This window comes from Xenopus laevis, chromosome 9_10S (genome assembly GCF_017654675.1).
Source record: "Xenopus laevis strain J_2021 chromosome 9_10S, Xenopus_laevis_v10.1, whole genome shotgun sequence".
NCBI lineage: Eukaryota > Metazoa > Chordata > Amphibia > Anura > Pipidae > Xenopus > Xenopus laevis.
In genome coordinates this window covers 65,521,157-65,548,230 of record NC_054388.1, presented here as the reverse complement: position 1 = coordinate 65,548,230, position 27,074 = coordinate 65,521,157, and the positions used below count along the sequence as shown (strand labels likewise).

Sequence of the window (27,074 nt, the reverse complement as noted above, 5' to 3'; positions counted from 1 at the left end):
CATTACTTTTTTTAGCTCTCCTGGGATGTCCTAATTACCTTTTTTTCTATAGTCAACAATGTTGTGGGGCACATGTGGAGACATGTCTGAAGTAAACTCAATATGGAGGATATGTTTGAGTTAATATTCTCCTATTTCAGGTGCAAGATTTACAGGTAGCATTTACTGTGATTCTGTTTTAAAACACACATTTTATTGGTTTATATGGCTTATTATACCTCTTGTCCTTTTTTGCTTGATAATTTCCATAGCAAGACTGGTTTATTTTAACTCATCAACAACAGAAGAGCAACAGAAATAAAGAGAAGTTCAAGAACAACGTGATGCACTAGTAAAAACTGATTGTTGCAGTATTTGGCTGCCCAGCAGCATTTAATGCAGCTCTATATATTATTATTCTTTGTCAATAACTCATTAGCATCATTATATTGAGTAGGGTGCATTACTATCATTTAATATGTAGCCAGCATCAATATAAAGAGCTGAATTCAGCATAACTAGTACAGTGGCACCAAGGGCTATAAACATCAGCACAGTGTAGATTTATTATTGTATTGATGTGAATTCCATCATGTAGAACATGCGTCATCATGTTCTTTGTGCGTGCGCTTTGATTGCTGCGTTTTTCTATAAATAAGCATGAAATATTTCGAACTATGAGAGGACTGAGATCACACTTGTTTGACCTACACAGTTAGGAACCCATGTTTGGGGAAAATTTGATGTGATTTACTGTAATTATGAACAAACAGTTTAGAACAAACTTTGCTCATGAGTGAGCTCAAAACATTCAATCCTTCACTGTACATGAGGTTAAATCTAATCTTGTAAATGAACAGAATGATCTGGTCATTGGGCAGTCTGACTAAATGATTAGCTGACTTTGTATGTTGATACAGTATTTAATATTAACATCACAACATACATAACACTACTTAGATATAAGAAAAGATTTCTCTTTTGAAGACAATTTCATCATTAACAAGTGTTGATCTTCTGTGACAATGAGAACATATTTGTTGCAGAAGATAAACCTGTTTGAACTAATGTGATTTTATTGGTACATACAATATAAAAAATAGATTACATACCACAAACTATCTTTGGCTGACGTCCAAAAGCATTAAAATTACTGAACTAATCTGGACCAAGCACCTGTGACAGATGACAACATATATATTGTTATCAAACTATGGTTTACAGGTAAAGACCATATTTTCTTTTGCACAATTCCAGAAAATATAGTCATATTTTATTACTTAGGGGCAGATTCACTAACGGGCAAATTTTCGCCAGTGTCAGCTTTGCACCCATCGCACCACTTCGCCAGACGCAAATACGCTACGAATACACTAATTCACAAGGATGTGAAGTTTAGTCTCGACTTCAGATGTGCGAGCATTTCATAGCGAAGATGCGCTATCTATCATAGATCTGTGCTTAGTATAACTTCGCTGGTGATCTTGTGCTTAGGTCAATTTGCATAGCGCGGGAAATGTAAAGTTGTATGGACGTCTTCATTATAAATGTTGCTGCAAGTGGTTTAAGTTACCGGTTTATATTACACATATCCAAGGAACCTTAATAAAGACAAGAGAGTTAATATAATGCCCTACGCATCAGCCCACTGTAAAATTAATGTTCCCTATGTAATAAAATGTGTGGAGAAAACCGCTTACCCAAAAAACGTAAGTTAGGACTTTTGCAGCCAATCCCGCTTAAAAAAAAAGGTAAAGTCACTAGCGTTTTTTGAAATGTAATGCATTTTCAGCACACAGTATATTAAAGATCTAGCTTATTTTTAGCACTTCGCCTGGTCTGAGGTGGTGAAGTCAACTCTGGCGAAAGAGGTAACGATCAGTAAAATCCGCACTTTAGTGAATTTGCAGAACAACGATAGTTCGCCAGAGCTAAAAGTCGCCTGGCGGTAGAGTGAGAATGAACGCTAACAACGGTCCCATTCGCTAGCGAATTGGCGATGACAGTGCAGACGGCAACGCTGGCGAAAAGTTGCTAGCTACTTTGCTCTTTAGTAAATCTGCCCCTTAGAGTTTTCAACCATGATGCAAAAATAGTATATGGTGTCTACCTGGAAACTATAGACCCCTAAATATCACACTCATATTTCCACAGATACAGATTGTATTGTGGTACATGTTTTATTGATTACCATGTAAACAAGATCAGTTCACCTCCTTGGAAACACCAATTATGCAATTATTCAGTGTTGTTTGAGAGTTGGCAGTTCATTGTATCCCCAGTTCTTGCTTGCCCATGTTACCTTTTGTCCTGTATGTATGCAATCATCTAATATGGTAACATGGGGCCAACCAAATATAAGGAAGAACTTCAAGGTATCAGACAGCTATTAGGAGGTCAGTCATTTTAATTCCCTTAGGCAATTGTAGGTAGCAGTTTATATCAATGTAGTAATGTAACTTAACTGCAACTCCAGGAATTACAGTTGTCTTGGGGATGATGAATAGTGTAGCTTGCCAACAGTTGAAGTTGAAGGGTTTGGTTTCCCTTTAACACAACTGCCAATTCAGCATGGTCTCTGTCAGATACCTTTGAGATTTAAAGGAATGAAGAAATTGGTAGCTATGTTGCTAACAGCGATAGTCAGCTTGTTTAAAAGGCTAAATATTGTGTCTGCTAAACAGAATAAAGAATTACTAGACATCTAATTTTTGCAGCAGCAGGAATTGCCCACTGAAGAGATTATCTGGAAGAAACATATGGGATAAGGCATATTGACCCATATTTAATATTCATTTATCTTCCACCGAATACCTTGCAGTGCTAAAAACCCTGTTATTTCACTTGAGAGGCACAACACAGCAATTGCAGTAACTTTCAATTCACTTTTTTTCTCTGGCTCTGCTGATTTCTTTTTTTTTCTCCCTGTCTGAACATTTTTCTGTTTAGGACTCATTTTTTTTCCAGAATTTAAATCCATATGAACCCCACCATTAAAATTAATTATCTTCCTGTTCCTTCTTATGGCTATAATATTCAGTGAGAGGAAAGACTTTACTGGTTTCCCTTGCCTAATTTAGATTAGGCAACAACAGGTGCCATAGAATGGTGGCAGCATCTGGTTAGCTGCTTTTTTTGCTCCCCACAGGAAGGGAAATAAAGGGATTAAAAAACTCAACTGATGCTTATCCTTTTGGTAATAAGGTTCTAGCTGTTTGTATTACTCCAAATTTGTTTTGTACTGTCTGTTAAAAAGCAAGCACATTTAAGGATCCAGTGGGTCATAAATTAAAAATTTATAATGTTACTTTCACTCGAAAAAGGAGCTTAAAGGTAAATAAAATCTCCTTAGAATTGTCCCGCGCTCTCTATCTCTTTAAAATAGGTGATCTAAACGTAATTACAGATACAATTTGCCATTGTCTTGTATATTCTCAGCCAGTTACAATGTAATTTTCGGTTCCCTGTCATTGATGTAATTTCTGATGTCAGTTAAGGGCCAGTCAGACTCTTAAAGTCCCTTCTAAAGCCGAGCCAGATCAGGGGCAGGTTAGAGTGGATGTGGGTCAGAAGATTATAATAAAAATAGATCAATGTATTTATTTTTTTCATTATAATAGTATACTGTATATAATGACCAAGTCATCAAAGGGATCATTATATTATTTTTACTCTTAAATCCTCTACCTACTCACTTTGTAATCAGGTATCATTTGTTTCAATAGAGTTTAAACAGTATAGATGAATCCCTCCCCTCCCGCAATCTGTAGCCCCTGACTCAGATTTACAGATAAAGCGGAGGAGAAGGAGGAGTTCATTAAACAAGTTGTTTAAAATGGGAAGGGTAATTTGATAAACCAACATCTCTTCCCATGTGATATATATATAATGCAAGAAATAATGAATACTGTAGATATTTACTTAATTTAAAAAACTGATGCTATACTCAAGCCATATTCATTGAAGTAATGTTTGAAAAGCGGGATAGTCCCCCTTTCAGCATAGAAATATAAATGTTCTGTGTTAATAAGATTATAAATGCTGTGTAGCATTTCATGGAAAAGGCTTTAACAGAGCAGTCTGTTTCTGGTTGCTAAGAGAAGAAGCTTGCCAGCCTAATGAGGAGCGGCAGGATTAATAGAAATGAACAATGATGGAGCAATTAGATATATATATATACAATTGCAGGAAAATTGATGGATTATGCACCTGACTGTCTGGCTAATTTATAGAACTATTTAGTGACTGGATGAAATAGGAGAACTTGTCTAACTTTTTTTAACTACTTTTTAAAAACTTGCTTTCCTATTTATCCCTCTATTTTTTTCACACAGCCATATTTTATCATTTTTAAAACTATGTAGATATTTCAGTAGCTATATCCAACAGGAATTTAATGTTAGAGTACTCTGAAAAGCTGAATGTCACGACCGGCACCCAATACCAGAACAAGGGTCAAGCACCCTGGTCTCGGCTCGGCTTCACCAGTAGTGTGACCACCGTTGGGCTTCGGGAGGAGCCCTGAGCTTACTTGGGTGCCACCTGGACTTAACGAGGGGTACAAGGCGAGATGTTCTGGCTGTCAAAGGGGCACGGCTGTTCGCAAAGTCTTTTGGGCCGAAGGTCACGGTACAAAAGGATTAGGCAGAAGGATGGTCAGACAGGCTGGGTCGAGGCAGGCGGATATCAGAATCGTCAGGCACGCAAGGGTCAAACCGGGTTGTCAATCAAGGGGTTAAGCAGGAAGAGTTGTCGTAGGCAGGCAAGGGTCAGGATACAGAGTTCAGAGTAGTCAGGATACAGGCAGGGTCAAACACGGATAATCAAAATAAACAGAATAACAGGATCAGACGCACTAGGCTCAGAAACCACTAGAAACAGAGTTCTATCACGGGCACTGGCTGGGGGTCAGAATGGGCCTTAAATACCGTCAATGCGTGCTGGCGCAATCATGCCAGTGCGCCTGTACCTTTAAGAGGCACGCAGCCGCACCACGCGCGCCCTAGGAACCTGATGGCGCCTAAGAACCGCACGGCGGGCTTCCCCGCCGCACAGATAACTTTGTTACACTGAACCATTATTTTTATCTTGCTGAATCAAGATGAAGCTCATTATCTGCGGTGTTCTGTATTACTATGTATTTTTTTTTAGTCCTTTGCAATTTTGATGACCTTCATTGTTTCATGAATATTTTGAATAAAGTCATTCCACACTCCTGTTTTACAGCTGTAGTCTCATTGCATATTGAACACAATATTAGCCAATAGTTAGGTGCTTGCAAACCACAAACCACATTATGTACAGTATAATAAATTACTTGGATACAGACAGGAGTTCAGTTGGCTGAAATGCACTCTTAAACAGGGATACCAGGCTTGATTTTGGTCAGCAGATTGTAAAATCAGGTTATAAACTGTGTGCAGGGCTTTAGAAGCTTTACATGAAAATATAGTCAGTTATAAATCAGTTTATAAGTATAGATTCTGTTTTTTTCCATTTAGCAGATTGTAAAATATAAGGGTATAGTTATCTTGAGATGTACTTTTTTCCAGGTACGTAGAAATGTTCAAAGTCTAGGGGGGCTCAGAGACTTGGTTGGTGGGGCTGAGTCTGAAGGCCACTCAGGGACAGATTTTGGGGATTTGTTTTTCCTTTTTGAAGCCCATTGTCAGACTTACCGATCCAGGTGGAACCACTGACGTTGAGTAAGACAACCCGTACAGCTCCCTCACCAGTTCTACCCCCAAATAGGTACGGAGGGAGGCCAGTGAAGATGGGAGCCTGTAATCTTAGCTGGATACACGGATCTGTAGTGTGACTTCGGTGCTGGAATACGTGACTGCAAAGGTACAAGGAACACAGGATTAATGGCGGTTGCCACAGGAAGCGAAGGTCTGTAGTTGCAGGGGAAGGTTCTAGGAGGCACCTTGATGTCAGATGAACACAGGCTCAGGCGTGGAGACCAACAAGAGTTGAAGATCCGCCCAAGGTAGATAGAGTAGTAGCCCCCAAGGCTGGATAACAAGGGTTAACAGTAGTGGAAGCTTCAGACAGGCAGGGTCGGCAACAGTAAATCACAGTTTATGTATCAAGGATAAGCGTAGCGGAGTGGTCAGAAGGCAGGCAAGGTTGGCAACAATAATCAGTCCAAAGCAAAGTATCAAGGGTTAACACAGAGGGATAGTCAGGCAGCAAGCAGAGTTGGCAACAGAGGTTCAAGTCCAAACAGAGTTCCAGGGGTTAATGCAGGAGAATGGTCAAACAGCAAGCAGGGTTGGCAACAGAGATTCAAATCCAAGCAGGGTTCCAAGGGTTAATTCAGTAGAATAGTCAGGGTGCAGAAACAAGTCAAAAACCAAGTTCAATAAATATAAGAGAGTAACTTACTCAAAAGTAGCCAGGAAACACGATGTACGAGCACTGGAATTCCCCTCTGTGCAGACTCAAATGGAGACGCCTACGTCATCACGCTGCGCCGCCTGGCTCCCTGGAATCCGCGCGGCGCCCCATCGTGACATCACTGACACGCACGCTGGAACGCACAACGCTGGAGTCGCAGAGCGCCGATCGTCGAGTCCTGCAGTGAGTACCTGACACCCATCTTTGAGGTAAATTAGATCACCATTTGGGGTTAACATTGCTTTAATGTCTTTAATGTTTAATATTATTGGAGAGATGGCTGGATGGCTGATTGAGCAACATTTTCATATGAGTATAACTTTGTTATGAGCTTAAGGAGTTCTGTGGCCAAATGTTGGGTCTCAAAGGTGGGCTTGACCCAAATAAGTTTGACAACCACTGACAACCATATTCCACTTTATAAGCATAATGTCATACCAGGTATTGCTTCCAGGCTTGCTAGTTGATGTAGCCAAACTGGCCATTGATCTGCCCATTCAGAATCTGCCTTTACTGTATCATGACAAGTGGGAAACTTGGGAAATTTCTTTTTGAGAAATGCTAGTGTTGTGTTCCCTTTAATCTCTGTTTAGACCTTGAATAGAATTCTGCTTCCAACCTCTACAAGAGATAAATGAAATGAACACTTCAGTTTTGACATAGTGATATATTCTTATAAGGAGAGGGGGGTGGCAAAGAAAAAGGATGTTAAGGTAGTGATATAGCTGAAAATAAACAAGAGTGAACATTAAATGATAATTTAAACGTTAGCAATTATATTCAAAGAGAAACTAATCTCTCTGAAGGAGACAGTTGCTTATTAATTTGGTTGTCCTTGACAAATACAAAATGAGATATTATATCATGAACACAATCTTTCAAAATAAGGTAAGAGACATTTGTTGATTGCATAAGCACACCTCTGTCATGTATTTAGTGGACATTATTGACCATGTGTTGCCTTCTGGAGTATTGCAAGTTAGCTGTCTGAGCCTGGAAAAATTGTGTGGAGGATATCCCAAAGATATCTACGGTAACCCTCCCGCTTCAAGAGAGCTTGTCCTGGAGGTCAGTGAAGCCAGTGCTCATGTATGGTGATGCACACAAACTACTGTGGAAATTTTAAGGGGCAAAGAAGGTCATTGCATTAGTGTACACGGGGGCTCAATATAGCTGACAAATCAGACTCCAAGTTTATTCCTTTATGAAACCTATCCTCATTTATACTGTCTGAGTAAAACTGAATAATTCTCTTTCTCACAAAACAATTCAAAGCATTCCACCAGGAGGGATTTATAAGTGCAAACTATAGATTTTATTGGTAATGGAAACAACAGAGAAAGCACATATTCAAAACAGTCCTATTTATTAAGTTCACACAAGTGTATGCTGCTCTTTTAGGCTTTAGGTTGAAGACCTTCTAGTAGGGGAATTTGCTGATTTGCTGATATTCTCTTTTATGTTTCCTTTGTATTTGTCTAATGAAAGGCTTTAGGAGTGAGTGTATCATTATATTTTTGTTTCAGATTTTTCCATTCTGCACCGAGTTCTTGAAAGGTTATATAATGGTCCTTTAGTTGCTTTTAGAGATGGATGGGAGGTAATAGTATTTTTGGTCTGTGCAATAAGTGTTGTGCCACCTGTGGATGGCAGGTCTCAGGGCTGTAACTCTTCAGCTGTATGAAATAAAACTTCTAGGACCACCTCTTTAGCAGTCATTGTATACTGGGAATAGTAGTTTAGCAAATTTGGCAAGCTATAAGGGCTGTCTTGTGCTGAACTTCGAACTGTGCACCTTTTTTAAATTCTAAATCTGGCACAAGGTGCACAGCACAGAAAATCCCATAGGTGACAATGCTTTCTGAAATTTTGCACCCGTTAATTCATAAATAAATCCAAGAGACCAACAGCTTTCATAAACAACTATGAAACCAAACAACATCAGTTTCAGTTTAAATTAACAGTGTGAGTTGCTGTATGGTAAAAGTTCAACATGGATTGTTAATTTTTGTCTTCTTCTTGCTGAGTAATCATTGAAGACTAACAATGACCAAATCTGACCCACTTTGGTTTGCTGAAAAATGTTCTCACTCCAAATGCAAGGCCATGGGTTTTTTTCTTGTGGCGACTTTTTGATATCGATGGGATATGGGAGATTGTTCTCAAATTTCTTCTTACTCAAATGCATTAAAGTCATTGGGTGTTTTTTCTTGGTGTTTTTTTTTCTTGGCTACATTTTTGTCTCAGTGTATTCATGCCTGGCAAAAAAAAATTGCTCATCACTATTGAAAACATTTTACTACTCATCCAAACAGCTTCTTCAGTTTAACCGACTGGTATTGGAAAACCTGGCATATAGAACAATAATCCAATCACAATGGTCAACATAACTATTTGTGATTGGATTATTGAGAGATTATTGAGAGACTATGTTCCAAGGACTACCCGTAACAGTTAGCTGAACTGAAGAAACTGCTCTGTTGACTAGCGAAATGTCTTCAATGATTACTCAGCAAATCCCATTGGAATAGGATAATACAAGGTGAAAGGTAGCATTGGGTTTATATTAAAATATTACAGGACAGCATAATAATAAGGAATGATTGTGACTTGTTTATCAGTCCACAAAGATATTCTGCCACTTGTACCAAATGAGCCTCAAAGAATGTCATAAAGTTAATCCATATAGTCTACATAAGAATCATAGCTGGAACAAAGCCAGGTAAAATGCCACCAACTGTGGAGAGAATGGAAAACAACATTAAAGGAACAGTAACAACAAAAAACGAAAGTGCTTTAATGAAAATACAATGTGTTGTTCTGCTGCACTGGTAAAACTGGTGTTTTTGCTTTAGAAACGCTACAATAGTTTATATAAACAAGCTGTGTAACCATGGGGGCAGCCATTCCATGGTGAAAAGCAGAAAAGGCACAGGATACACAGCAGATAACAGATACGCTCTGTATTATACAATGGGATTATCTACTGAGTATCCTGTTCTTGAATATCTCATTTATATAAACTATAGTTTTTGTTGTATAGTATTGTTTCTGAAGCAAACACACCAGTTTTACCTGAGCAGGGCAACACAATATTATATTGTAATTCTTATAACATGCTTTAATTTTTTGGTGTTACTGTTCCTTTAATAGGACCCAGGATATTGGGCAGGGGACCATGGGCTCATACTCTGGTGTATTCAAAACTATAAAGTCTCTCTGTGTCCATTGCACTCAAATGAAAATAATCAATGCAACATTAGTCGATTTAGCATTCTGCACATACTGCAGTGTGGCGGGGGACTAAATTGCTTCTAGGTATGTTGTCTTAATATTTTTTCCAGTCATTTAAACTGTCTCTTAAATATTCTGTCTACTTTTAAACGTGCCTGTTAATTTTCACTTTAATACAGCCGAGAGTTTTCACACTGTCTCTATAAAATAAAATTGCTAAAAAATGAAGCAGTTTGCATGAAAATCACAGCATGGCTTTGGAAAGTGGCAATATTTTTCTGAGCAAGCAGCTAAATAAACTGATAAATCATATGCAAATAATTATTCCATACTATAGAGAATCTGAAGGACATGAATATGTAAAATGAGAAAGGGAAACATTTTGAACATGACACCCAGACTAATGTTGCTGCATTCAGTGCTGGGGCTATAGTGCTATACAGCTGTAAGAGGACTCTTATTCACTGTTTGATGAGCCATTACTAACCTCACAGAACAGCTGAGCGACTACTACTCTATTTCCATTGCTCAAGGCCTCCTTTTTTTTAAAGGGACAGTAAACCCTACTGTACTGAACTGCTTAGGCATACTTTGTAGTAGTTACTGGACTACAAATCCCAGCATACTTATATTACTATTATAAAGGCTATGGTATGCTGTGAGCTGCATTCCAGAAACTTCAGGATTGTATTCTAGAAGCAATACAACACAACAGAGTCCTGCCTGGGACCAATTTTTGAGTCCTGGCCCCAACCCGAACAGCAGTGCACATATTTACCCACTTGGATCCACTGCCTGACCTGGCCCACAACTGCCTTATCTGCAACCCAATCCGCAACCCACCTACCACCATTAAACAGTAAGTGCTGTTACTGCTAACTGGAAGTGACATCATCGGAAGTGGGTGGAGATAGAAAAAAGTTTTGTGACATTTTAAAAGAGTAAAATATAGACAATATAAATAAGAAAAGAAATATAGATGAGACCCGCAGACCCGCATCTATACCCGCAGACCCGCATATATACCCGCACCAGAAAATCCTACTCTCATCCGCAGGGTACCCACTTTCCTTGTGTGTAACCTGCAGGTACCCCTGACCTGCTGCAGGACTCTACTGCACAATAAATCTTTCCCCCAGCTCTCCAGGGCCCACAGCTACATTAAAATGCTAAATTATCCTCCAATGAGAAACCCAGATGATCTGTTTAAATCTGGCTCCATGTTCTTTGTGCAGTTTCCTAGTGCCCTTTATCTCCATGTCTGATTCCAGTGTAACATAACAAAACCAAATTGACATAATAATCACCGTATGTAATGACAGCAATATGCCTTTATATGAAACATTTACTGAAAATGTTAAGAAAATAACAATAATATCAATATAAGTTGTTGAATATAATACAGTAGTTGTGAGAATTTAAACTTGATAAATAGTATTTTCTTATCCATTCAAACTAAAATTATGTTTTGGTTAATATTGGTGTATGTCTTACAGTAGCTATACTAACTGTCAGAACAAAAGTGAAAAGTAACTTAATTCTTAAATAGCAGCTTAATAATAGATCCGGACTAACAATTAGTTTGTTTTATCCTTTATTATTCATCAGTGAAACATATAGACAATAGAAGTAAATTAAGCTGCAATTTTATGTACCTCTTGTACTGTTCAAGCCTATAATTACTTTGTTAGGTTTTTGCAGTAACTGGTTTTTTTTTCTCTCTTTAGCTGATTATTGGGCATAATGTGTATTTTGTCACTTTGAACATATCTCCAAGTGAGCCAGGGATCATAATAATGACTTGTAAGAAAAGGGGGTTGGGAACATGAATATATTCAAGAAAAACAGACTGATTCTTCTTCCTTTTACATTCATTATACCAAGATTATGATAATATAATTGTTTTGATTTAATTCACGATTGAAATTCATTCACCAAAATGGTATAATTGAAAATGTGTACATGCAATATTTTGTAGGGGTCCCATCACGTTCTTTAGTTGCTATCTCTTATCTCCATTTAAGACAATGGGACATTTCAAAAGCTAATTTTGACCAGCCAATTTGTATAATATACTGCACCAGCTTCATATTCTGCCTGGAAACAAATTATTTTGCCTGTTGGCTTATTAATAAATGGGGCAGACTAACAAATATATTATGATCATCCTGAACTTTGCTGGAGTTAGTATGTCACTCTTACATTTTTCTGATATCTTAGTGGGGCCATTTATAAACACTGGGCAAATTTGCACCTGGGCAGTAACACATGCAAACCAGTCTGATATTTGGTTCTATTATGCTGTTTGCAGCTGGCTGCTGACATAATGAATTTTAAACAGCAACAACGCTACCTGCTGTTCAGTTCTACCAGATAGGCCATAGTCAGCTGAAAATGATGTTAGTGAGCAGAAGAAAGCACTGAGATGTACTCTTCTGAAAAATTAAGCCTTTCCTCTGCTTAGTCTTTTTAGTTAGGGAACTGGTCAGCAGAACTGAACACAGTTGATGCAGATGTTATAAATTCATTTTACAATTGGCACAAAACTTGCTTATATCTTAAAAACTAGAATAAAATAATGTGAGAGCATTCTGAGCAAGTTGACAAGAATTATCTGAGTGAGGAATACATAGATTATGTTAAAGGGATACAGTCATGGGAAAACATTTTTTTTCAAAATGAATCCGTTAGTAGTGCTGCTCCAGCAGAATTCTGCACTGAAATCCATTTCTCAAAAGAGCAAACAGATTTTTTTTATATTCAATTTTGTAATCTGACATGGGGCTAGACATATTGTCAATTTCCCAACTGCCCCAAGTCATGTGACTTGTGCTCTGCTAAACTTCAATCATTCTTTACTGCTGTACTGCAATTTAGAGTGATATCACCCCCTCCCAATGGGAAGGTAACCAGATAGCAGCTCCCTAATACAAGATAATAGCTGCCTTGTAGATCAGCACTCAATAGTAAAAACCCATGTCCCACTGAGACATATTCAGTTACATTGAGAAGAACAGCAGCCTGGCAGAAAGCATTTCTCTCCTAAAGTGTAGGCACAAGTCACATGACTTGGGGCAGCTGGGAAATTGACAAAATGTCTAGCCCCATGTCAGATTTCAAAATTGAATATAAAAAAATCTGTTTGCTCTTTTGAGAAATGGATTTCAGTGCAGAATTCTGCTGGAGCAGCACTATTAACGGATGCATTTTGAAAAAAAAAATGGAATGTTGTTCACACAGAGCTCTGCAGATCTTGTGGCAGATTATTTTAAACTATGTGATTCAAATTAGAAGCAGGAATAGCAAGCAAATGACTGCAAGGATAAATATTGGTCACATCCTGAGATATTACCCTTGGAATACCTCCATGCACTGTCCAATAGGAAAGATATTGCTGTAGCTCAGTTAGAATTTGACAGTCCAATTATGAGGGACACTGATGATGTGAATTTTAAAGTCAGCTATCAAAATTTATCAAGCAGTGGGCATTGTGGCATTTTAGCTTTTTGAGCTGAACCAGCATTTAGTCCTTCTTCTGTCAGTTGAATAACACTTTGCAAAGTTTATTATTTCCTTGGGGAGGTACAGTACATATGCACAGAAACTGTCTAAAAATACAGCCGAGTAATAGAAATAGAGGAAAGTGTTCTTACTGCAAAAGTTGTGCTCCACACTGAACTTCTCTTATTAATGCACTATGCAGAAGTAATAGAATGCCATGGGTCCACAAATCCTTTGTTCGCTTTGCTCCTAGATAAGCTTTACCTATGTGTAATTGTTAAGATTATAATTTACTCTCTTAAACACAAGAAACATTTTATGCTTTTTCTTCAAATGACAGTTATTTATTCGAGAAACCTTTATGCTTTATGTTTTTTACTCAAACAACTGCTATTAAGACCATTAATTCTCACAGGACTTGGATTTAAAGAGATTGAGGGGGTGATGTAATAAATTAATAAACTACATTATGGGGTAATGTGAGCAAGAATAGAACAAGGTTTGTGTATAGTATGCGTTTGTACCCATATAGGAACAAAACTTTACTCAAATTGTTGTATTTTGTTTTTCAAATCACAGCATGTTTTCCTATAATACTGTTTATTATGTGTCCGTCCTTGTCCAGGGTCACTCACTCAACTCTCCGATGTTTTGTGGGCATTTCTCAAATTTATATGGGGAGTTTGGGGACGAATGAGGCATAATCGGAAAGCTAGAGGGTGCTAATTAAGGTCTGATCTGTGTACTTTCAGGGCATAGCTGAAAATCATATTAAATATTGTTTAATCAGCTATGGTATTGCTTGGTAAAAATGAGCCCCCTATGGCAGAATAGACAAAGGTCTCCATTTGTACTCCCATATTATTCTGCATTTCATGTAATTGGTGTAGCCGATTAATCCAAAATTTTTTGTTCAGGTCATCTTGTAATCATCTCTCCCAAACTACTGCCTGGAATCTTATTAACCAGTTACCAGGTTTACCAGATTATATCCCAAACTGGAGAGCTGCAAAACAAAAAAAAGCACCCCCCCCGCCAAAACTACAAATATCCACATTATATAGTTCACTTCAAGGTGAACTGCCCCTTTAGTCAATTTATGATCAAGATTTGTGAATAATATAAATCAAATTAGACACCCCATAGCTAGCCCTGTGTAGAATTATTAATAGAATGTATTTATATTCTGGATAATCAGAACACAATATTTTGAAGCATGCAACCTTCCATTCCTTAATAGGGATGTAGCGAACTGTTCTGCTGCGAACTAGTTCGCGCGAACTTTGACCGTTCGCGTCCGCCGAATGTTCGCGAACGTTTGGGAACGTTCGCATTTTGAGTTCGCGTTCGATTCGAATACAAGCCGTTCAACCATTCGACCATTCGAATTCCTTCGACCGCTAAAAATTGAACGATTTCCATGAAAAGCATTCGATCGAATGGCTTCGATCGTTCGATTCAAATGAAAATCCTTCGATCGAATGATTAAAATCCTTCGATCGTTTGAATCGAACGATTTTAGCGGGTGTTCGAAGTTCGCGAACTGTCCGCGAACGTTCGCATTTTTTGCCGGTGTACGCGAACGGCGTTCGCGAACACCAAATCGGCAGTTCGCTACATCCCTATTCCTTAATACTCAAGAGACTATTGGGGGAATGTAATATGTTTTGTTGGCGCAAAAAAATGTTCACAAATACCATTGCAAATGTTAGCGACCGTGTTTGTATAGTTTTTGACTGATTACAGACCTCAATATCCAGAGGGACAGATCTTGCAACAGCACATTACTCCCAGCAGACGGTTTAGATACTGTCCACTCAAACATGCAGCAACCAGCCAATTTACTACATTGGGCCCTAAACTGGAACCTACTACTCTGGAAATCAGACTCCTGCTGCAAACATTGCATACACCCCTTTCTATCATATACCAGGCCCTCACCCTCCCAAATAATAAAAAAAACAGCTCTCCTGCTATGACAAATGCAGCTCAGACACCCACTCTAACTGAAAATGAATGGGCAATGGTGTTGTGGTATTTGTTACCACCATCTATGTCTGCCAAGGATAAGCTGATACAGGTTAAATGTATTCATTGTGTATAAATAACACCTGCATGACTCAACTGCATCAAACCTAATAGAGACAAGGTCTGTCCTATGTGTGCGAGAGGCCCTGGGAACTGGCATCATGTGACATGGTCCTGCACCAAATTTCAGGACTATTGGTCACAGATCTTCACTTTCATATCAAAAGAAATGGTACTGACAATTGAACCTACTCCGGCGACCACTGTACTTGGACTTACCACTGGAATTGTCTCCTCTAAGGAAAGTAGAAGCTTCCTATGGACTGTTCTGTACTACACCAAAAACAGATTATCCTCAAATGGAACAGACCAGACTCACCAACCATAGATGAATGAAAAGAAACTGTAAATAAAGCTGCTCGATTTCTCAAGTGTATCTCCGTTAAAGTTCAAAAAGCCAAGCAGTTTTTCTCATTATTGCGCATCTATATATGGCCGAGTCAACGCCACCAATGACTCTGACATCGTGGCATAGATGACGTCACTCCATCATTGAAGTCAGCAGCATGGACACTTCCATGTACTGCACCGGTTAAAAGCCATTTTGTTGGTTTGCAGTCTGTTAGCAGTCTGTTTCAGATTACATTTTGATGATAATTCACCAGTTTATGTGCTGCCAGGTAGTAATTATCTGTAGTAACTATAAGTACTAATCAGCCCTTTATTGCAACAATATTATATGCATACTTTATAAGCTCAGTAAGTGACAGCAACACAGAACATGTGCAGTGAATCAGCAGAAAAGAAGATGGGAAGCTACTGAGGCTTAGAGTCACAGATCTTCCCTGCTAAAGGGCTGTGTTTCCCTTGGGCTGGTACAGAAGCCCAAAACATAATACACAACATTTCTAGCTACTTCTTTAGTTAAGCTTTAGTTCTCCTTTCAGTTGTATTGTTGTTCTTATATTTTTTTATTGCTTATTTTTCTTTTCTAGTACTCTCTTTTTCATGTTCCACTTTGATTCCAAAACTGGTTCCTGGTTGGTAAATAGCAACCAATCCTGGAAGTTGCAGAACAAAAAATGTAAATGATTATAAAAATGCATAAAATCAAGACCAATTGCATCATGTTCCTTTAATAGTTGTAGGGTGATGTGATGGGCTCAATGTAAACACCAGAAAACAAATGTGGAGTACCACATTGGGGGTAAGCATCCCCAAATGAACATTAGTGAGTTTCCTACAAAAACAGTTATTATACACAAAATTTACATTATTCAGTTATTTGGAATCCATGTCTTGAGATTTATGAAATTGCCACTGTAATGACAACATTTATTTAATAGGAAAATTGTCACTGCATTTATCCTGCAATGTGTTCTGGGGTATAATACACAAAATTGGTTCTGGGATACTATGAAAGAATTAATGAAGATTACTGTATGTCTTTATTTAGCCTCCCCAAGCACAGAAACCATCTTCTGTCTATGGGTATAGAGAGCCACAGGATGACAGGATGTTAATGACATTCACCCCTATGCATTGTTATTAATGCAGATATTGAATTCCCATTGCCAGCATTAATGTTTTGGATGAAGTCAATAAATGTCATAATTCATCTTCTCAGAAGGTGCAGAATGGCCAATACATAAATATCACTCTTTTCCCTGTCTCTGGTGCTACCACAGTTCCTCTGTTTTCCATTAGATTTCTTTCTAAAAGTATACTCTCTCAAACTCAGCAATGGTTCATTTTTGTGCAGAAATTTTCATCCAACACACCAGGCATCTTATTTCACCATCCCAATTTCACTGAGCTGTGTTAATGGTACATTTTATGCCTTTGTTTGTCAGCACTCTTTTCATTCCTGTAGGCTGCCTTTTTCTGTGTTGCAGTCCATTGGCTTCAGATTAATGCCAGACATATTCCTACTGAGGCCAATGAACAGTTTTATTTTTACCTCTCCAACAGCCAACATAAAGTCAAAGCACAGTGAGACCTAACTACGTTAATGGGTACTTTTTCTTCCAATCTCTCTTTCGCAAAACAACAGAAAATTAGTTATTCCCTCCAGATTATTCACAATCTCTGTGGTTTTGTGCTAAATGCATCCATAGGCTTTTCTATCAACATGTGTTCTTTTCCATAGTTTAGTTATCTTCCAGGTGGAACTAATAAACAACAGTGATATAAAAATGGTCAGATCTTGAAGAGATGTCACCTGACCTGGTATTAAAAGTTACATCCATTTCTTAAATAACTTTTTACTAGGTTTATTTTTTTATGCTCAGTAGTGTACCTTCTAGCTAAATGCCTCAAATATCTGCTCAGCATTCAACAGTCAGACCTGGTTATTGAGGATACCATAGAATTTTCAATTAAAATGCAAATATACTGCAGTCATTCCTGAGCAACTGCTCTGTTTAGTCATAAATCCTGGTGTGACTGGATAGGTTTATCTGTTTTATGGCATGACACAGCTTAGAAAATATGGGTCTGGATGTTATGAAAAAGATGTAATGGGGCCTTCTTTTAAGCCAATTTGTTATTCTGCCCATCTTGTCTTTGGTATACAATAAATGAGAGTCAAAAGACAGAAAAGGTGCTCCAGTGAGATCAACTTCCTTTGCCTAACTTGGTTTTATGTTTTTTTCTGTTTACAAACAGCGAGGGGTTACTTATGTGTTTCTTTGGACATGCCAAAGTCTACACTTTTTTGAATTTGTAAAGTAAATAAAACATTGACACATTTAAAAATGATTGGCCTTCCATGTCTGAGATCCAATGCCTAAATTTAAACATAGAATATTGATAGAGAGAGAAGAAATTGTACTAGTGAGTAGAATAAGTTAAAGCAGAAAAGGTGGGTCTGTAATAAAAAGTCTAGTGAGTCAGTTTCATTACACATACAGGTTTTCCAGCCATATATTACAAACACGTTATGATCTGGAAATATAGATGTTTTTGACACATCTAAGGGGGCATTTATTATGTACAAGACAGGGTGCTATGAGCAAAAAATGGGCATAATCTGCAATGTTTTTTGTACTTTATGGCTTGCTTTAATCATAGGTACATTGCCACAGATCTCTTTGCTCTAAAACAGAGCACAGAAACTTGCATTTCACCAATTAATACATTGATTCATAATAGGCACCACCCCGTTCACCCCCTAACATGTGCCTTATTCAGATGTGCAAACTAGGGAGGGCCAGTAGGGATAATTCACAGAGTGGCCATACCACCTGCCCTGTAACCTATTTTTCATCCAGAGTGAGCTACAGCTCGACCACCAAACGAAGAGCTCTATAGAAGAAAAATACTTGGTTACTCATATTGTCAGGGTGGCCACAGGAAGGAACTTAGTAACATGCGTAAAACACAAACTGTGCTTGATGATAAACAGGAGGCATGTTAAGGTGATTTAATAATGAATAAAAAGGCTGTACAATAGATATCATGCAAAATGCAAGACAACACACGTCCTTATAACCGGCCAGTGGTCAATTTCAAGCAACTAACAGGCTGAAGGTCTGACCAGGCAGCAAACAAGGAAAGTCCGATAAACAGGCCAAGGTCAGGGGCAGGCTGATGAAACAGAAGAAGTCCAGTTGACAGGCCAAGGTTAGTACTAGGAGGTCAATAGTAATCAGCAAGGATCAGGAATCAAAGCAGGAATAAAACAGAACCCAGGCACAAACAATGTAGCAGGCTGGATCAGGCTTGGGCGCTTCAATGACCAAACAATTGAGAGTTGCAGGGATCAGGCTTATAGAGATCCATGCTTGATCAGTGACAAGCTGGAAGAGAAAAATATTAGAAGCAAGTTATAGAAACTAGCCAGCACAAGCGCGAACCCCTCCAGTTACTCACTGGGGTAATGCAGGAGCAGACAGTAACAGAGACCAGATTTTGATTACTGGCAGATCCTGACACATATATTGTCATGTATGGCTATGTTTCTAATGTCCTCCACCACATGTAATCTACAGCAGTTAATGTTTTTTTGCACGTATTAATGCATTGTAAGGAAGACAGCCCAACTGATTATATTAAATGCATTTTGTAATACACTGATGAAAAAGCTTTTTTCATTCTCAAAAATATTTACCTTAATATTAAATTAAACAGAATAGCATAGCTTGAGATATATATTTGTTATAGTTCATTTCTTTAGCCCTGTGAAGAGAAATATGACTCATAATTGATTTGCCCCTTCATCTACCATATGACAACATCTGTCCTGCTGGTTTGTCATATTCGGATGTGTTTTTCACAGTGATTATTAGTGTTCTGGCAAAGTCTTCCATTTGACTTTATCTTTATGTTTTCCCTTCTCTTTAGAACTTCTAATAATAATAATAATAATAATAATAATTATGTAGCATAAACAGGGAACCAGCCTTTATTTTTTTTCCAGCTGTTACCCGCTGTATGTTGATTGTCATGCCGAGCTAAAGTAGCAGACGGTCAGAGACAGAGCAGCTGGAACTTTTGTTGAAAAGTCAGTAATGTTTTATTTTAATGATTTATTTGTCTTCTTACCCAAAGGTGATCCATTCATTCAACTAATCTGAACATTGTTTGACATAGTAGCATTTTCACTTTCAAAGAGACTTTAAAAGTAAAGATTCTACACTCTTAAAAGCCCAAGGACAAAAATCTGATTTTGTATCTAAATGTATGACCTAGTGGTTAAACGTTACTTTATCGCCATTCCCTTTGCTGAAAAGCAAGTGATCATTCCGTCTGGGCTTCAGAGTCTATCAACTCAATAATTGCTCTGTTTTCATGTTAGATTAATATCAAGCCAGGAGAAGAATAAGAATATATGAAATATGATAAGGCAGTGAAGCATTCTGTCAATACTTCTCAATAAGGTTCATAAAATATTAGACAGCAGAAGTCAGACAGTTACCTCCTCAGAGACAGCTCTTCAGTGGTCTCATTAACATTACTGACTCAATGATGAATTAAAAAGGTTAGACTCTTGAGAAGCAGTAACTATCAAATAATTCCAAGAGATCATCGATGCTGCAATCAAAATGTAGATTTAGCAACAAGTTCTTTGTCATTGATAATGCTCCATAGCTGCCAGTAATAATATGACTTTAGTCGATTTTGATATAGGGCAAAACAGGATCCAATCAATGTTTTACTGATGAAAGGGCATTTGTTGACTTTGGATTATGCAAGGCATGATATTAACTTTAAATGTGGTCATTTAAAAAAACCTGAGTGTTAGTTAGAAAAGTAGAATGACCCATAAAGCACGTTTATGAGATACTTATTCATATGACAAGTGGGAAAGGAGAACTAATGTCCTCTGATCGTAAGAGATCCTTACCTGCCATAGTGTTGCATAGGTAAGTAATGAGTGCTGAGGTTAGCAGAAAAGAAACTGCCTTATTTTAATGCATAGTTATTGCTGGGGTGAGGATGTCTGGGTGACTAATGACCAAATGCTCTATCTTTGTAATGTATATTTTATACTGACTTCTCTCTCTCCCATTGTACTTTTTTGCTGATGTTTTAGCAGCAGAACCCACAGTTTAATTGCTCACAATGTGCAGTCATATTTTCATCTAGAGAAATGTAGTTATTAACAAGTGCATGAGCCTATTCTGATCTTTATATACAAGATTGTATCTGTAGTAAAAATACACATTTACATATTCTGTGGTTAAATGTCTCATTGGGTAGAAGTGTTATGACTTTAAAAGTGATGAACACACTGTTGCTCAATTCTTGATGATCCACAAATCCCAGCAAAATAGAAGATACGGTCAAGAATTAAAGCATGTTGGGTGCTATAATACAGTGTTTGAGGCAATAGTGATACTAAAATCTACAATTGATAGATGAATGAATATATATTAGTATATAGAGTTTCAATGGGTGTCTGTTGGTATGTGTGCTGAGTTTCATTTGGAGGGGTTGAACTTGATGGACTTTGGTCTTATTAGCTTATATAATGTTTACATATGGAAACATTGGTATATCAATTATTAAGCCATTATGCCAAGAATATCTGATAACAAGCTTTGTGGTTGCCTGATATACCAACTTAGTCAAGTGGGTAGCACTTTTAAATTTAAAAAAAATAAATAAATTGCAATATGTCACATAGAACACACTTTTAAGGTTAACAACCATAGTTTTTGAATGCTGCAGATGCTAACGCTGATTAAACACAGACAAGAAGAGCATATGCCAAAAAAGCCACATCCCCATATGGGAAAAACATACTTGCCATTTTAACGAAATACCTTTCTGGTTGTGTATCATTTTTCGTGATACCCATGGAGGATGAAAACAGTAGGCAAGTGAAGAGTGCATAAAAGATGGATTGATGTTTAACTTGGTGGTGAAACATAAATGCTTCATTTTGGAAATCTGCAAGGTGCACAGCTCATTGGGAATTTTATTCTCCATATGAAACGCATGCAGGTGTTAGATAAATGAGCTGCTCCTCAGCTGAACAATGCCTAAGATGGATGGATAGCATTCAACCGTTTCCCCTCCGTTTCTGAGGAACCTGTTTGCTTATGCATTGCTTATTATATCAAAATGACGTAAAAAGAAGATGAGGTAGATGTATTAATACAAAATATCTGGCACAGGCAGTTAATATGGGTATTTATTGCCAAAGCAGGGTGTCAATATCTTTGTCTTTTGTGAAGCAAACTGTCTTGAACTGTTGTCAGTTCCTATTTATTATAACATGAGAATGAAAATATGCAAACTGTCTCTTGGAAAATAGGGGTTGTCTTGCATCTGTTTTTTATGTCTTCCACTAATAGAGATAGAGTAGCTGGTAAATGAAGGGACAATCATAATGTTTCCGTTTAGTATCCTGCCAAAGGAATGGCATGTGTTGCTTCTGTGTTTTGCATTGTGATAGAATAACTATAAAGTAATACACAGCCCTGTTGCCCCCTCCCCAATTCTAACAGCAGTTTGGTTCAGTTACAATTAGAACTAAGAAATTAACATCTAAATTGTTGCTGTTAATTACATGACTGTGGCAATGCATTGCCCTTGTTATTATATTATACTATACAATAATATACTATACACTCTTTAAACTCTCTTCTATGCTTTGGGCTAGAGTCACATTGGTTGGTTTAGGTCACTTACTTGAAATGAATTATGAGGTCTAACAATAAGATTTGTAATTTTGTGTGCAGCAAGATACATTCTACTCACTAAAGGCCCCCATACACGGGCCTATAAAAGCTGCTGACAGACCGAGTCAGCAGCTTATTGGCCCGTGTGTGGGGCCATCCACTGTGCTTCCCCAATAAATATCTGGCCAAAAGTTGTCCAGATGTCGATTAGGCAGGGTTAAAGATCCCGTTGGATCGTGGCTGCATCTGTTCGCCGATGTGGTCCCGCTATCCGGCCGCCCATATTGCCGGCATTGGAATCCGATCGTTGGGCCCTAGGGCCCACGATCGGATCAGCCCGATATTGCCCATCTCAATGTGGGCATATTGGGGAGAGATCCACTCGTTTGGCGACATTGCTAAACCAGCGGATCTCCCTGTGTATGGAAGCCTGCATTGTGGCAGATTGTTTGCCTGAGTTGTCTTTCAGTTAGAAAGACTGAAAGATAAAAACACTGGAGTTACAATTTGTTTGGAATATCTTAAGTAACTATTAAGTCACTAATTCAGGACAGATCATCTCTAAAAAATAACCAGCTTAGGGTACTTCCCTGCATAGCGCTGCGCTGCCATTTTTTTCTTTTGCTCCCAGGTACCATTTGTCAGAGCCACTGGGCCCATACCAGGGTTGAAGTCAGGAGGAAGCTTAGTTTAAGTAGGCAGGACAAGTCCAATACACAGTACCCAAGGAGGTAAGGTAAGGGCTTTTAGTTGAAATTTCAAGCAAATGTGGTGGCCATGGGTGTCAACATTTAGGATGCAGCTATGAACTGATACAGAGCACCAGTCTCTGCTCATGAAACCATTGCTCCCATTGTGAATTGTTGCAAGGTATAACTGGGTACAAGTGCTGGGACAACATTTTGAAGAGAATATCTGGGCTGGTTGATGATGATCTGGCCAGAGTTTGTTTCATTCTTCTTAAGTTAAATCATCTTAAATATTTGCTTGCCAATGCTTTACAAAACAAGGCACGTCGTCCTAGGGGGAAAGTTTAGTCATTTAATCACTGGGGGGGGGGTGTACTTAACAACTTTAATGTTTTCCTAGGTATAATAAATTGATTTGAACATTAATAATTAATTGATGAAAAAGTTGTCATATCAATTAGATACTATAACATACAAAATCATCCAATGGCTGCACCTTCATGAGAATGTTTTGAAATGCTGCTGAAATACTGCTGCTTAAGGAGCACTTGCCAGCAGGTGCTAATTCCAAGGCTCCATCTGCTCACTGCAACAGCAGCTGCCTAACTTAATTCCTATTTTGCATACTTGCATGGGAATGTATTGCTTCTTTAACTCAGATATAGACAACCATGGAAAATACATTAAAACAACTTGCTTATTTACTTAGGCTGTGCTGTTTTGTTATATAGATGTTAATCTCAGTGTAATTAAATAGTATGTCCAAGGGTACTTTTGCTCATAATAAAAATAAATCTCTTGCCTTCTCTGTTACAAATACTAATCTGTTATTTGCTTTTTGCTTATATTATACAGGTATTCACATTTGCAGGCCAGAAACATTTTTGTGCATAGAGATATACTTAATTAGAACCAAATACTCTGAGAACCTATTCAACTGAATATTCCTCTGAGTTTTTCCAAATAAAATTAAAATGTTACTTGCAAGCTGTGTTTTGCTTTTTGTTAATTAAGAAGATAATAACACTGCTTCTCTAAAAAATTAGTTTATGTTGTTCCCTAAACCTCTGGTTGTTAATATCCATGAACCTGCACATATTTATATGCTTTTGCACAAATTAAAGGTGAATAAAGGCAAACCATAAATGAGGAAATTGCTTACGTTTCTAACTGTGAATCTGTTAAACTGCTGAACATTCTGGGATTTAATGAACTCTGCCTCATTAGATTTAAATGTTTGGACTCTTTTTCAGGAATTCCAGAAAAGAACTTAATGACATACGATTTGAATTTACTCCAGGAAGGGGTAAGTTTAATTAAGAATAATTTTGTTTTGTCGGAACAGTGCCATTCAAAGATAGAATACATAAATATCTGTAAATTATGATCACCTATGGGGCCCAGTCCAGTGAAATGGAAGTTGATGTGCAATGAACTCCCTTTTGCTGTACTTGATACACAAGAAATTATAGTGTATTTTGTTATGTTTATTAACATTTTATGAGCTAAACAGATAATGTGTCCTGAGACCTATGTTAAAGAGGAAACGACTGCTCTAGATGGAAGATATCAGGATCTGCACTGGTTTTTGTACAATAATCCAAATAATTAGTGGTTTTAGGGTGATAATCTATAAAAATTATATAAAAGTTTTTGGGTGTCAAATATAAAAAAATAAAAAATGTACAATTCTGTTACTTTCACGATTTTATTTAGTCTTTTCTCACACCAGATTTATTCAAGTAAATTTATTGATAAATATGGTATTTAGAAGTTTGGTCGAAGTGGTTTTGAGACAATAGTGAGAAATCTTTGGATTTTAATAAATAACCCCTTTAAAGTCCACAAGAATGTTTCTGTTAGGCTTGAGACTCTGAGAAAAAGTGAGAGTCTAATCTCATGGCTATACTCATGTTATAATATATCTAATTTCTGTACTGTGTGAGTTCAATCATCCTAGCAGCTTTGTAGATATTCTACTGAATCCACATCTGCTAAAAATCTGCAGCAAATAGTTTCACTTTTCTAAGATAGGAATTATATGTGTTCTAGAAGGAATGGATGAACCAGATAATCCATTCCAGTGGTCCAGTTCACATGTTGGAGCTCATTTTCCATAGGAAGTCTGTCCTGTGGACAGTTTTAGGAAGGTCCCTCTGAGCAGGGCAAAAAACAGGAATGATAACTGTGTGTTTTAGAAACTCCCAGAGGGGCTGGGGGTTCTGCCTGCCATTGCAAGGTGCAGAGGGAAACATGGCCAGGTGACTGAGAGTCAAGAGTGATTGAGCCAGAAGCCAGAAGGTGAGCCAGGCTGGAGGCTGGTGAGAAGCCCATGATATTACAGAGTGTGGAAGCCACCCTGTTTGATGAGAACCCCAGTGTGGAAAAAAGTCCTGAATGCATGCTGTTGAAATGCTAATGAACTGTGTCACTGTGACTTTAAGTTGGGAAGAGTTGCCTAAATAAACATGTGTTCTTGCCTGGAGACCTGGTGTCCCTGTATTTATGCTCCTGATCCCGCCATAGCTAACCCCCCCCCCAAAAAAATACAGACAATCGGCTTGTCACAATGTAAGAAACTTACCCTGGTGGTCTAGTGGGCAGCGGGGTCCACGCCGTGTCCTTGGCATGGATGCCCGCTGCGCCCCTCCTGTCCTGCCCTTGCCGGCACCATCTTTGATTCCTAGGGCGCGCGCGGCGCGCCTGCACGTCCCTTAAAGTGATTGCACCAGCGCGCAACGGTGCGGAATTGCGAACGTTTTGGCGCCAATTGGATCCATATTTAAGGCCCATTCAGACCTGTAGCCAGTGCCCGTTATAGGATCATATCCTGTGGTTTCCTGAGCTTTGTGCTACCTGTTCCTGTATTTGCGATCCTGACTGATTATACGTGTTTGACCCTGCCTGTTCCTGACTACTCTGAATTCTGTATCCTGACCCTTGCCTGCCTACGACAACTCTTCCTGCTTAACCCCTTGAATGACAATCCGGTTTGACTCTTGCCTGCCTGACGATTTTGATATCCGCCTGCCTCGACCCAGCCTGTCTGACCATCCTTCTGCCTTATCCAGTCTGTCTGATTATCTGGTTTTGACCCCTTGTCTGCCTGACGATTCTGTTATCTGCCTGTCCTGATCCGGTCTGTCCTGTTTCCATTTCCACCAGACGCCTTGTCCTTGACCTTCTGCCCAAAGACTCTTGCTATCCGGTCGTGCCCCTTTGCCAGCCAGAACACCTTGCCTTGTACCCCTCGTTAAGTCCAGGTGGCACCCAATTAAGCTGAGGGCTCCTCCCGAAGCCCAAAGGTGGTCACACTACTGGTGAAGCCGAGCCGAGACCATGGTCCTTGGCATTTGTTCTGGTATTGGGTGCCGGCCGTGACACACATATTATATACCAATTCCAAAAGAACCAACACTACTTTTTTTTGTGAAAAATGTATTTCTGTACATCAAGTGAATCCTACGTTTCACTCCCCTAGGGACTATAATCATGAATATATAGTTCTGTACTTAGATAAATTAGGTGCTTTAATTTTTTTTAATCTTTTTCAATAACTGAATATTTTAGCATATTTTTAAAGAACCAATCATTTGTGCAGAAAATATTACTAAACATTTAGGGGCAAATTCGCTAAGATGCGAAGTTGCGCCAGGCGCAACTTCGCCGCACTTCGCCACACTACGCCAGGCGTAGTTTCGCCAGGGCTCCGCAAATTCACTAAAATCCGAAGTTGCGCACAGGGGTAGCGTAAGGTTGCGAAGTTGCGGTAGCGTTGATTCGCTATATAAAGCGAAGTTGCGCTAGCGAAGGCTAATTTGCATACGGCGCGAAATTCAAATTTCAATGGAGGAACACGTATCTGCACTACAAATGCCTAGAAAACCTTCAAATCTGCAAATAAAAATGTTATTTTCCCCTACACATGTGCCCACTGTCTAGGTAAGTTGCCATGAGTCAGGAAATGTAGGGGGAGGAAGGGGAGCCCCAAAAATTTTTCGATCTTTTTCAGCCTATCAGCCATTATGTAGAAAACACGCCAGCGTTTTTTGGGACTTAGAAAAAATTTTGACTTTTTTTGAAACAATCCCTATCTACACTATTGCGCTTCGCC

General features: G+C 38.5%; 1 protein-coding gene across 1 annotated transcript in view; it reads left to right on the top strand.

The window, feature by feature from the left end:
• stk39.S (serine/threonine kinase 39 S homeolog) overlaps positions 1–27,074 on the top strand; it is a 166,500-nt gene that overhangs the window by 96,213 nt on the left and 43,213 nt on the right. The window contains exon 15 of the mRNA XM_018238844.2: positions 24,214–24,266. Within this exon, the coding sequence (XP_018094333.2) occupies positions 24,214–24,266 (53 nt within the window). The remainder of the gene's footprint in view (positions 1–24,213; positions 24,267–27,074) is intronic.